General features: G+C 40.7%; 1 protein-coding gene across 4 annotated transcripts in view; it reads left to right on the forward strand.

The window, feature by feature from the left end:
• The window catches only part of PGS1 (phosphatidylglycerophosphate synthase 1), a 65,969-nt gene that overhangs the window by 26,725 nt on the left and 25,574 nt on the right, over nucleotides 1–13,670 (forward strand). For 3 of the 4 annotated variants that reach the window (XM_072403440.1, XM_072403441.1, XM_072403442.1), the window contains exons 2-5: nucleotides 8,206–8,410; nucleotides 9,780–9,857; nucleotides 10,706–10,793; nucleotides 11,875–12,064. In XM_072403440.1, coding sequence (XP_072259541.1) covers nucleotides 8,206–8,410; nucleotides 9,780–9,857; nucleotides 10,706–10,793; nucleotides 11,875–12,064 — 561 coding nt within the window. Of the gene's footprint in view, nucleotides 1–7,160; nucleotides 7,335–8,205; nucleotides 8,411–9,779; nucleotides 9,858–10,705; nucleotides 10,794–11,874; nucleotides 12,065–13,670 lie in introns of all 4 variants that reach the window. The other variant, XM_072403443.1, reaches the window with a different exon arrangement.

Here is a 13,670-nt window from a genome sequence, read left to right on the forward strand (position 1 = left end):
TTTTTGTTCCGGGTTTTTTTTATTGTTTTACACCTAAAGCGCAGGACTAAGCCCACCATACCCGTTGTTCCCTCAAAGGGCACCGCCATATTTGTCTTTATTCTCTTCGTGGAGGCAATCTTCGGCTATCTTGATTGTCCGGATAGCCATACCTCCACGCAGGCATGCAGGAGTTCATTCATTCCCGGCATGCGGTGAGGAAGCCGCGATTGCGACGTATCCTGCCAACCAAAGCTGAGGCTGCGTATGCACAGCTCATCTTTGCCTATCTTGATTGGCTGGCTTGGGATGAAGTAATTCCTGCACATGCATGGCAGACTTAGAGGAAAAGCTGGCACTGCCAGGTATCCTGCCAACCAAAGTTGAAGGGAAGGGATTTTGGCAGAAGGGACATTGCCTGTCCCTTTCTGTGATAAAGACCTGCCTGATCGTGGATTTTTAAAGACTGAAAGGGAAGCCCACAGCCTCCTTGGATACTTGCGTCACATATCCTAGGGGCTGCTGTGTACTTCTTTTTTGCATGCCCAAGATTGAGCGCTGCTTCATCGGGGGCGTCATAGAAATGTACGCAAACCAGCGCACAATCTCAGCATTGGCAAAGTGAGATTGACGCTCGCTCTTCGTTTACATTTTCCATGTCCACGTCACAAGACAAGTCACCCAATCAGTAAGATCTAGCAATGTCTTCAGGAAGATGGGAGCGTGGGACATAACGGATCGGTGGAAAGAAGACAGAAATCAAATTGGCGCGGGGTTCGAAGTACATTGATCACAGGCTTTCACCGAGAAAAGGTAAGTTTAAAATAGTCCCCTAGCCGCTCTCCTCCCTTCTCCAATGACCTACTAATGACTTCCTCACTCATAACCTCTTCACATGCACGGCTCCAAGACTTTTCTAGAGCTGCCCCTAGAGAACTCTTAAAAACCTACACTACTTCCCACCATTTCATATCCTACTCCAATTGTAGGCTGCTTCCCCCACCTCTTAGATTGTAAGCTTTTCGGGGCCAGGGTCCTCTTCTCCTGTGTCACTGTCTGTCATTACCATCATCTGTCGGTCATTTGCAACCCCAATTTATCAAACCGCACTGCGTTTTATGTTGGCGCTATATAAATCCTGTTTATTAATAAAAATATTAATGGTAATAATAATAAAAAAAGAAATTCTACTATTACAGAACCCATTTAAATACACCTGAAGACAAATTTGGAATCATGTTCTAGATGCAAATAAAACTATACATTTTAATTGTATTTTTCTTGTATTACATATGCCTAGAGTTCAGCTTTCATATTCAATACAATTATGTTACCTTTACTGGAAACATCTTTTCAATATCATCTGCTATCATCATCTAAGTATTCTGAATCATTTTTTTTTGTGAGAATTAGGTAATGTGCATTGAAGAAAAGTGTTTACCTCTTCTGACTTATTCTACATCGCAATATTTCCCCCCCTGTATCACTTTTGTTTTGCTTGCTGAACAAAACCGAGAGATCGGCCACAGAGATTAAAGAGCGGAGTCGGCCGTGACCCGAGCCAGGCCTGAGAAGTGCCACAATGTGACTTGTTTTCAATGCGGTGGTTGGGTTAAGGACTTATTGTTCACATTGTGGTATAGCGTTCACATCTTCCCGTATCCTCTTATTATGTGTAAAGGGTGGGAAGTCATTGCCTAATATGAGACATTTTGTGATACATGTCATATATTTTGGCTTAGACAATGATGTGGTGCAAGATGTTGTCGATGGAATGCAATGTGTTTTTGGGAATAGGGGTTGATTGTGTAAGTCACACTTGGAAACCTGATTCCAGGCATAGGGCTGAAAAACATATATGAAAGCTGAGCAAAATATTTGTAGATCAGTTCAGCTGGTCTTGTAATGCAGGCAACACAGCCAGGTCTTTATTATAAGTAAGCTGCAGAGCCTGCGACTACATTTTTTTTTGTAATCGTGGTATTGCATGGGTTGGTTTTGGCCTGTGACCCTATAAATACAAATGTAAGATTATACTGTGTCTAAATTAGACATGGTATGTATTGCACCTATTTTTTTTTTTTTACTGAATTGGTTTTCTCTTTTCACATTTTATTTCATTTTGTGATTGTGTATGTAACATGCTTCCTGTCTTTGGGTGACTAAATTTTGGCTGTGTTCAGACTGGCGGTGAGCTTGCGATGCAACTACTGCTTCCTCATGCCGGTGAACCGCTGCCTTTGCTACATGTAGCTCCATGGAGAATGGATAGGGGGCGGCAGTGAGCAATATAGTAATCTCACTGCTGCATGCTGTGATATCTGCAGATGCTGCAGGGAGCTACATGGGACCAGGCAGGTCCAAACCCACCCTTTCTCCTTCACTGTACAGTGAAAGTCAGTTATCCCCCAAACTTCACTTAAAGCCAAACTAAACCTTTTTCTCAAATTCCAATCAAGCCGGTCCTTTATTCAGGTATCACCTGTCCTTTCTGCAATAAAATACTCTTACCTGCCTGATCGCAATTTTTTAAATACACTCACCTGTCCCCGCGGGTGCCACCATCTTCTTCCTTTTTCTCTTCTTAGTTTCTATCTTCTGCCACCTTGATAGGCCAGACCGGGATACCTTAACTCCTGTGCAGGAATGCGGGAATTTATTTAGTCCCGACATCTGCAGGGGAAGCCAGAATGCGTTGGGTATCCCAGTTTTTTACATCGAACTGCGCATGCATATTTTTTCACAGGAAAGGACAGCGATCTGGCAGGTAAATGTTTCATACAAAAAAGCCCTGCCTGATCACACAATTTGTTCTGCTTTAAAACATGTCTGCCTTTGTTCATCTTTATTATATTGGTGGCCGATAGGATAAGATTTACATGAGAAATATAACCTTGGTTTGTTTCTAGCTCATTTCACGCTTCATTTCTTAGAAGATCGACAGGTATTTTCTACACTGGCTAAACTGGTATGAAAAATGAAAGTAACCACCTGGAAAGTTGCAGTTTTGTTTTTTGGGTTTAGTCAGATAGTGGAACTGTTGAACCTTTAGCCTTTGTAAAATGGTATGCGGTCCCAGTATTCTCCCCCAACTTTTTTTTTAAGGTGGGACGAAGATGTAGGCGGGTGGCAGCCACTGTATTGTGACCCAACTTTTCAGTAACCAACAAAAAACAGCCGGGTGGTTACTGATAAGAGCTGGGTGGTGTACCCAGCTAAAAGGGTCTGGGGAGAACACTGGTGTCACCATTCAGTGTTGAACCCAGAAATTGCTTTAAGCCAGGTGGGAAAAATTTGTAGGTGGGTGACAGCCCCTGTATTGTCACCCAACTCATCAGCAACCACCCTAAAACAGCCAGATGGTTACTGATAAGTGCCAGGTGGTGCGCCCGGCTAAAAGAGACTGGGGAGAACACTGCCATTAATCTCTTTTTCCATACGTGAAAAAGAGTGAAAAGTGTTCTATGCTAATTGTACTCCTCTACAGAATCAGTATAGTAAGTGATATCATCCTAGGACTAGAAGTGTGTGGTACTGTTCATATCGCAAAGACAATTGTCAAAGCTTGTGATGTTTGCATCAAGCTGCCTACATTCCTATTTAAAATAGTAGAAAATAGTGTATGTACTTGGGACTTTTAAGGCAGTCTAGACAAAAACCATAACTATATGAAAAGATAAAATTTTATTAAAGCAAAATATAAAAATATTCACATCGATCAGCACTTAAAAAATATTACCTCCATAAAAATTCAATGGTAGGTATAATGACCCACTCCAAATGAAAGCGTAGTGCTAGATGTGCTAATAGAACCTGGATAAATCCCTGAGGAAGCGAATTACATCTGCGAAACGTGTCGGATTTGTCAGAAATGTTACAGTATCATAACAACTATACTTATCCAGTTTCTTTTAGCACATCTAGCAGTACGCTTTTATTTAGAGTTGGTCATTATACCTACTATTGTGTTTTTTATGGAGGTATTAAAGACTTTTATAACATGTGTTGATCTATGTGAATACGTTTTATATTTTGCTATAATAAAATTTTGTCTTTTTATATAGTTATGGTTTTTGTCTAGACTGCCTTAAAAGTTCCAATTACAGACACTATTTTCTACTTCTGCTGTTCGTATTAACAGGTGAAAAAAAAGACAAAAAAACAAATCTTCAAGTCCTCATGCTACAATTTGTTTTTAAATTAGAACCCCAAAGTTTCCCGCCGGTGAATCCTGTGCTTCACAGATCAAGCTTTCTTGCATCTGATGGAAGAACAATACAAGCGTAGTGTCCAGGTGTCAGCAGCTGCATATATCCTGTGCAATCACCCACCTACATGTGAATGTCATGCCATGACTTTATTAATAAACGGGATTTATATAGCGCCAACATATCACACAGAGCTGTACATAAATAGGGTTTGCAAATGACAGACAGATATAGACAGTGACACAGGAGGAGGAAAAGACCCTGCCCCGAAGAGCTTACAATCTAGGAGGTGGGGGAAGTAACACAATATGAACAAAATGTTCTTAATGTGTCATGTCTAGCTCAGACACCTAGGAGTGGCCCCAGGTATAACATATATACACAGTTCCTATCCGCAGGTATGTATAAAGGTGTAGGCGGCATTGTATAGCCTGTCCAGTGCTTACTTGTGCAAACCGTTCCTGCAGGCTGACTCAGAGCCTTATTGCACTGACCTGGCATTAGCAAACATCAGGCTTCTGGGAATCTGGCCTTTGTTATAAAGAGCCGTTAGAAAACCTCTCTTTGTCATGAATCACACTGTCGAAATGGACTTCCAGAAATCTTATGAATGATTCTTGTTACCGCTCTGTCCCTTCTCCTTCCCCCCCCCCCCTTTCCATACAAAGAGCCATTTCCCACAAGCCTAATGTCATTATAGTGTTCCATTACAGGGATATTAGAGGATATGGGCCGCGAGTATTTAATTTGCGCTAACATTGTAGTTTGTTTCAATTTGTTAATAAAACGGTGGTTACTGTAACGTATGATTTGTTTTCTAGGTGTAGAGTAGCTTTTCTTAACCTTTTCGACATGGGCGAACCCTGGCGGGAACCCATACTATAATTTCTATATCTACAGACCACTGTACATTAGTGTAGTGGTTAGTAGGAAGAATGCCTCTTGTATTGCTGAGCAGTGGGAAAAGTATCACCCTTATACATAGCCAAAAACATCATTGGTGTTAGTGGTAACTGACTTGAGACCTCCAAATTGCTTATTGCTCAGGGAACCCCCAGGAACCTCTTGAGGAATCCAGGTGTAGAAGGTAATATTTTATTATTCCAGGGTCTTGCAAAAGCCACCTGACCATCTTTCCACTTCCCGGTGCTTAAATATGGACAGACCTATTATCGCATGACACCAAATCCTGATGACACCGACACTGGGTTCTGCAATGTTTATCAGTGTTTTCCCCAGAAAGTTTTTTGTGAAACTTTTTTATTATTGAAACTTTTTTTATTGAACTTTTTTCATATACAACAAAAGAAACAAAACAAAAAGAACATAGTTATTAACATAGTATACAGGAGCAAAATCAATACAATAGCAAAGCCATATAATAACATATAAATATGTGTGTGTGTATATATATATATATATATATATATATATATAACAATGGTGGAGTATGACTTAAACAATGCAGTCCTAGGTAATAATGGCAAACCAGGGGGATCCCATATACAAAACATAACATTATACCTAGACCAAAGGACAAAGAAAATGAAACTGAACTGAAAACATGACTATAAAGTAATTAAAAATAAGAAAAAAAAAGGGGAGGAGAAGGGTTTTCTGAGGCTATTGGTTATAGGAAATGAGGAAGATCAAAGGAACCCATTACACCTGCAATTGGGCATAATAATCATCCCATGGTTCTCAGATCTGTTCAAATGTTGTTACATTGTTCCTGAGTAGAGCAGTAAGGTACTCCATCAAACGAACATCCTGAATACGGGCATATAAATCTTCTAAAGATGGAGGTAAGATGGATTTCCACTTAGTGGAGACCTATGAAGGGTAAACCCAGCCCCAGAAAGTTTTTTGTATGCTGGGTGTGAAGAAGCTGTAAGCGGATGGCAGTCCCTGTATTGTGACCCAACCACTTAGCTGTTTTTGTGCTGGGTGGTGTGCCCAGCTAAAAGGGTCTGGGGAGAACACTGTATATGAGGATGTCAATGACTGGAGCCAACTGGGCATCAATGAAACATCCTATTGGCTGTCCAGCACTGGGGTCCCCTTAAGACCTAGAAGTGTGCAGTAATGACGCTCCAAAGAGATGACCCAGGCAGTGTAGACAAAGACTATGCTGGTTGCATAGTCTTCCCTGCCACCCCATGTGACAGTGCTGGGCCAATCACCTAGCTCCAGGGCAGTCAGATGGTGCTGTGCCGGCAAAGGATGTGGACTTTGGAGTAAGGATGGGTTTTAGCTTTTTTTAAAAATATATTTAATACCTAGCGGATTTATAGGGGGTGACTTTGCTTGTAGATGGACTTTAACTTCCATTTCCTCCAATATTTAATGCACAAAAGCTGTCTTGCTTTTTTAAGACAGACCCAAACTTTTGAGGCACAGAACAGAGTTCAAATTTTGTTATAAGATTGTAAGTTTTGCACACCCAAACCTTGTAAACACTTAATGCAGATTCTGAAACAAGTTTTCATTGATACCTGCATATAATATGACGTTTCTCTTTCACAATCACTCCAAGTGTTATCAGTCATAATCACAATAAGGGCTCGTTAGAGGGAATATTAGAAGAACAGACACTTTTTTTTCTTCTCTCGTCTGCATTGCTGGTTCCTCGTTTCACTTATATTTCTGAGCAGATGGCAATAAGTCTGATAAAAGAAACTACGGGACTTCCCAGTATCAAATACATTGCTACCCCATACTGAAAGCCTTACAGGAATCTCCTGCATTTCTTTTAAAAGGGAGAAATTAGAAAAAATTTCAGCGAAAACAGAACATCCAGAAAAGGTGAAACTGTTGTGACCAATATCTCTCATCTAGAAATAGACAAGAGTTCTGATTTTTGAAAAATTAAATCAAAAGTAAAGCTGTTACCCAGGGCAGCCAATTGGGTTTCATTCTTCGTTCATGAATCGGATTCATTATAAGGACATTGACTTCACTTCTTTTTTTTAGGTGCAGCAAGGGGGTTTCTGAAAACAGCAATAAAATTGGAGCCACTGTCTTACAAATGTATGGTTCATGGTGTCCCAGTGGTTAGCCCTCTGGCCTTTGAAGTGCTGGGTCCCAGGTTCCAATCTCGGCCAGGACTCTATCTGCATGGAGTTTGCCAGTTCTCTCTGTGTTTGTGTGAGTTTCCTCCGGGTACTCTGGTTTCCTCTCGCATTCAAAAAACATGCAGTTAGGTTAATTGGCTTCCCCCAAATTAACCTTGGACTGTGTTAATGACATATGACTATGGTAGGGATATTAGATTGTGAGCTCCCTTGAGGGACAGCTAGTCACATGACTGTGGACTTTGTACAGTGCCGTGTAATATGTCGGTGCTATATATATATATATTCTAGCTAATAATAATGATAATTCCCAGTAGTGCCTGTAGACTTCTTTGCTTTTTTTACACATTACTGACTCACCTTGCCTTGTTCTTTTCTATGTGTCTGGGTGGAGGCGACCATATTGGTAGAGAAAGGGCGTTTCTTTAGCATGTCAAGGCTGCCCCATTGATGTCTAGTCATTTGATGAGTGATAGAGGAATAATGAAGGTGGAGGGAGCACAGCTCAACAGAATAGGTGAAACAGGCAGGAATATTCTTGTACTGTAGGCCCTTAGGTGCTAAAATTTACATGCACTTTAACCTTTCTGTGGCATATATATTAATATTTCCTTACTTCAGTGCCTGGGTTAGTTCTGAAAACAGCTTGCCAGAGCTTACACAGGGCTGTGACCTTCTTCTCTGCCCCCGTGTGACGGTGCTGGGCCAATCACAAGGCTCCAGAGCAGTCAGATGGGAAAAGTGTAAGAGTAAGTCACATGATTACTTGTATCTGAAAGTACCAAAAAAAAAATTCTCATATGTCCTAGAATGCAAAAAATGGCATTTAGGTTCAACTTTTCAACCAGCTTTTGGACATTTCTGTCAAGTCTTTGGATTGTGCCTGTATGATTGGCTGCCGTTGTATGTAACTTTTTAATCATTTACATTTTTTTATTTTCTAGGACTCCCTTGTTTCTTTTGGCACCACTGGTGGCTCCTACTGTACCACCAGCAACTACCAAGCAGCGCCCTCCTCATCTTGGCTGCGTCTGCCCACGCGGAGCACATAGATTTCAATGGGTCGGGAACCTGGTACCAGAATTCGGTATCTCCAGCTCAAGTGTGAAGATTCTTTCCACTCCAACAGAGTTCTACCAAGTCATGAAAGTGAGTAGTCCCTGGGGGTGATGGAATTGAGACAGTCACCGTTACAAAATATTTATATGCAGATCTGTCTGTTCTGGTAGAATTACGCATTTTAGCAAGCCTGGAACACATGATTCATTATTTGTATGAGCCATTCCAGATTGGAAAAATCTGAATGCGTATATTCTCTCTGTGACTAGTAGTCACAAATATTTTCATCTGATGTATCAGTCTAATGTTTGATTAGGGTAATAAAGGTTAGGTTAATAAAGAATAGGTTTTGTGTCTCTTCCACCAGTCCAAGGGTTGGGTTAACAAAAAAAACTTTGTAGCCCTAGGCTGCTGTACTTACCCGTGAAGTGGGGATGCCCCTCTTCCCCCAAAGGGTAAATGCTAGTTTGGCTGGGCGTGAAAGATTTAGTAAAATACTTGACTTACCTCTTCATTCTCTGGAAGCTGGTGCCATCCCATGTTCTTGAGCTTTTGAATGCAGGTGAACAATCACCGTCGTCCTGTACAATGTAGGACTGCATGGTGCATTGTGCACAGTGATGTCAGAGGACTGCAACTGGGAAGTAAAGTAAAGCACCCTTGAAGAACACCAAGGGGTGTATTGATAGGAGGAATTGGCACATATTTTACTTTATTCAATTTACCTCAGCCAAATGAGCATTTACCTCATGCAGTACAGAAAGTTAAGACCCCAGTGTGTTGGTATATTTTTACCAGCCGCTCTGCAGGGTTTACCATTAGGCATATAGCATGTCCTTGATAATCCTGGATTTGCATAATATGATGTAAATGACCCTGTAAAAAACTGTCCTCCAAGAACCAATGCTTTACTGGGATAGACAGCAGGACAGACCTTCATAAAAACAGGATTGTCCATGTCCAAGCTTGTGAAACACAATACTGCAACTTCCTTTCCTTTCCAGCTGCCTAAAAGTACCTGGTAACCCAAGAAAAGAAACGTACGTGATGCTGGGTGGTTCACATGAAAACTATGCATTTTCCTCTATGGGCAAAGCACAGGTTTCAGTTTTAATCATTTCACTGGAATGTATTCCGCTGAATTCCCTGTAGATACATCCCAAAAGATCTTGACCCTGTCACCATTGAGGGTCTTGGCAAACTGATACCAGGAAACTATTTAAAAAAGAAACATCGACTGACAACCTGTACTTGAACTGTCTCCTGAAGCTTGTCCCCAATATGCTTTAAATGGCGACCATATGGTCAGTGCTTAAGTATTGGTGACATGACTAGACACCAGAGCTTGTATATTAATATAAATGTCCATAAGTCCTATTTATATAGTCCCACCTTCCATTACCGTATTTTATTCTTCTCCAAAAGCATAAACTTTACTTGTTACCTTTTTCCCTTCCAGGCCCAGGTGAAGGCTGCCAAAAAGCGAATAACTATGGCATCGCTGTACCTTGGAACTGGCCCTCTGGAGCAAGAGCTGGTGAGCAGCAGAGAGACACAGACTGCACTTGAATAAGAGGATTAGATGCAGTTATTTTCTATAAATAATTGACTTGGATAAGTGTTAAAGGTTTTACATTATACCTCCATTGTCCAGCCAAAACTTCATTATATATTTTTTATTTTATGTCTCACAGCATTAGGGCAGGATTAGAACCTCCTATCAGATACGTCTGTGTCTGTTAATTTTTTAGATTTATTTACTGATGACAGGTACTACTAGAGACATAATGTAACAAGAATTGTGCAGAACAGACACTAGGACAATTATAAGGTTTTGGGGTTTTTAGGGTTTCCCCTTACTGGGTAAAGTAAAACCTTAGTTATCATAACCCTTATCCACATTTTGCAGTGATAGTTAAAAAAGAGTTGTAGCCACACTTCATCTTTCTTTAGCTAAATTTAAATATGCATTATAATTGGGCAAGGTTGGAGGACTTTTTGAATTTTGAACTTTTGAAGCTAAACTCCGGGCACCAAAGGGGTTTCATTTATATATTTCTAAGTAGCCACAATGAATACAAATCATCTTTGTATGTATCAAATGCCTCTACAACACAGTTAATGACCTTATAAAGCTAATAGCAACATCATCTCTGTGCTACTAAGTTTTGGAAAGGACCCAGCAGGCCCATTTGCTACAGACTGCATTCAGAATAATACAGAAGGGGGTAGGTACAAGGCCACCCTACACTGGGAGAGGGAGCAGCAATGACTGGTCCTAATACTAAAACCACTTGTATTCAGACACTTTTTGCATAACCTGTAGTATATCTTTAAGATGATACTTCTAAAACTCTGTCCTCCAATCTCTTTTTCCCTCTGCAGGTGGACTGTATAGAAGATGCGCTGTACCGTACCGAGTCAGAAGACCTGCAAGTATCTATACTACTGGACTACACTCGAGGATCGCGGGGTCAGTGGCAGACCCCTGGAACAGGTTTTTGGCACCTCCCTCTGATGTGATAACAGGCAGTCAGATGGTAATCACTGAAAAACACTCTCTCATCACATAAGAGGATGGTGGCACACAGCCTGTGATCAATGTGTATGTCATTTGTGGTGTGAACAGCCTGTTTAAAGTACGATTCCATCTTCAAGTACATTTCTGATGATTAACACGACATAAACACAGTAATGTAAATTCTTCTTGTTAACCTGTTAAAGCTAATGAAAACCCAAAAACAAAAATGTAATATATTGCAGTATACCACTTGGATTTGGTGACTGCTTTTGTTTTCTTAAGAACCTTTTCAGCACATACTGAAAATACTGGTTGATCCTGCGATAAATAAATTGTCCTTGACTCTTCCTCTTAGATAAAATGAAAGCAGGAAACAATTTTTTGTTTTTATAACCTACCAACCCTATCGGCTCCCATATAAAGGAGAGGAACAAAGGCAGACATAACGAAGCACTGTCTGTGTGGCAACCATAGCTTTCTTTTATAGATAAAGTGAAGCAGAGAGTATAGCCACCCAGAGAAGGAAGAGGTTTTCATTTCAGGATAGTCAATATCCTAGTAGTTTCCCACTTTATTGCATATCACAGTCCCCTCTCTTCCTAATTGCTATCTGTGCTTCTCCAGCTACTATTTCCTTCCCTTCATCTCAATTAGCAATTATATGTTATAGCCAGGAAGTGAGCAAAGCCTAATTCTATATTCTGGGTTCTGTGGAATCCTCGGGTTCCTCCAGAGGTTGCTAGGGGTTCCTTAAACTTTGAGCCATTTGTACCTCTTAGGTTAGTTTGATTGACACAAACTGAACCAGTGGAGGTTCCCTGAAGAGCTGAAATTTATTTTAAGAGGATCATTTAAATGATTTAAATTATTTTACAGGTAAATAACAGGCAAAAAAAAACATTGAATTTAAATAGAATCTTTTAAGGGATTTGGTTGGTAATATGAATGTGGAATTGTACTTTAAATAAGAGGTCTGTGATTTCAAATGGTGCCATGAAATAATTTTAAATTTTGTGTGAAACTTCAATTACAGGTAAGAAGAATTCCCGCAGCATGTTACTTCCTCTGCTGCGTAAATACCCAGACCGAGTACGCGTCTCTCTCTTCCACACGCCAAACCTGCGCGGCCTACTGCGAGCTCTTACTCCGGAGAGATTTAATGAGACAATCGGCCTGCAGCACATGAAGGTCTATCTGTTTGATGACAATGTCATCCTTAGTGGGTAAGAACACCTAAGGGACAATGAAGTGAGATTAGACATACAAATTTCAATCCATTTATTTCCATTTTCAAGGTACACCTTATTTTGGACCCAGTGTTTAATGCAATGCAGGCATATCATAGCTAGTAAGAGAGACTGGCAGGCTTCTGTGCATACCTGAAAAACGCAGCACCCTGCCTCAGTACTCCTGTCAGAGGTCTTCAGCCTTGGTGCAAGCAGTGAGCTTGATCTTGGGAGAAGTTGTGCTTGATGTGGGGTGTCAATGTGAAGTAGTGTGAGATTCTAGGCTCGCTGCATTTGCATGCCCATCACCCTAGGTAATATCTACACATAATGCTGATGAACCTCCATGATACAGAACTGATCAAATGGGACAGGCCAGGAAAAAGCAAGTCTGGGGAGGAAAGTGTATATGTTGCTGGACTTCCTCCATCCAGGAAATGAGGCGGCCTTCATCTGAATTGATGCAGCTTCCAATATAAGTTGTAAGAGGTGTTCAGTGAAATGAGAGAGTAAGCTGCCTTAGTACAGGGGAGGAGTCTGTACAACTGTGCAAGGCTGGAGGTCAGATTAATCAATACTCCCACATATATTTAGGAGTCTCTTGAATGGTGGTAGATTTGTAAAGCTGTTGTAGGGAATTTATGGGTATTTTGGCTTGACTTCTGCTTTAAAAGGATATTGGAAAACACCAATTTTTGCAGTTTTGCATTTATTAAGGCGCCTCTAGCACCACGGGGCCATTTCTACACAGTATGCAGTCTATAAAAGAAGAGTCAATATACTTGCCCTTCTAGTGGCCTTGCTAATAAGTGTGTAGAACACCTGCTCTCCCATCACATGCTGGAATTCTTTTTAATTGCTCATACAGGAGGTATGAACCCATGGTAACAACCACAGTGTGAGTGTGATAGGGGAGCTGGTATGACATGCATTGTATAACTGCAAACTGATCTGGTGCATGGTAATTTATTACTCCAGTTCTGCACTGTGGGGAGAAAGAAAAATGGGTCACATTCTCTTCCATTACTCTTCCATTACCCCTAAATGCCCAGAAAGTTCACTTGTCCATCAGTGCTCCTGTGCCACATAATAGGCCACAATGCCAGTTGATGCTGAAGCACACCTTGATGGATAATATCCCTCCACTCATTTGAATTATTTGGCACATGTGGGCGGTAACCTGCTCCCACTTTCTTGGACAATTTTAGAGAAACAATATGGGGCGCTAAGGGAATGCAGTCTGCCCTGTATTACACTATGACACTAAAGAAGACACTAAATGGACAACGTGACAATGAATATGTCATTTTGACCTGTATGGGCAAATCACAGGTACAGTTAATGTGTTTAGGACCGCGCTGTTTTACTGCAGTTTTAGTACCTGACTCTGGTGCCCAAATAAAGTCTCCGAGAACAGAACTATAAATCTTTTGGCAGGTTGGTCAGTTACTGTTCTGTTTTAGACACGATACACAAATGTATTGTATATTTTAAACATATTAAAACCAGCCAAACTCTCATCTCATAAACATGTTTCTAATGATCCCTTTATAAGATCATAAATATAGTGTAATCAATTACCTTTAGTCACAGCTGTAAATTA

Source organism: Pyxicephalus adspersus, chromosome 3 (assembly GCF_032062135.1).
Source record: "Pyxicephalus adspersus chromosome 3, UCB_Pads_2.0, whole genome shotgun sequence".
Classification (NCBI taxonomy): Eukaryota; Metazoa; Chordata; class Amphibia; order Anura; family Pyxicephalidae; genus Pyxicephalus; species Pyxicephalus adspersus.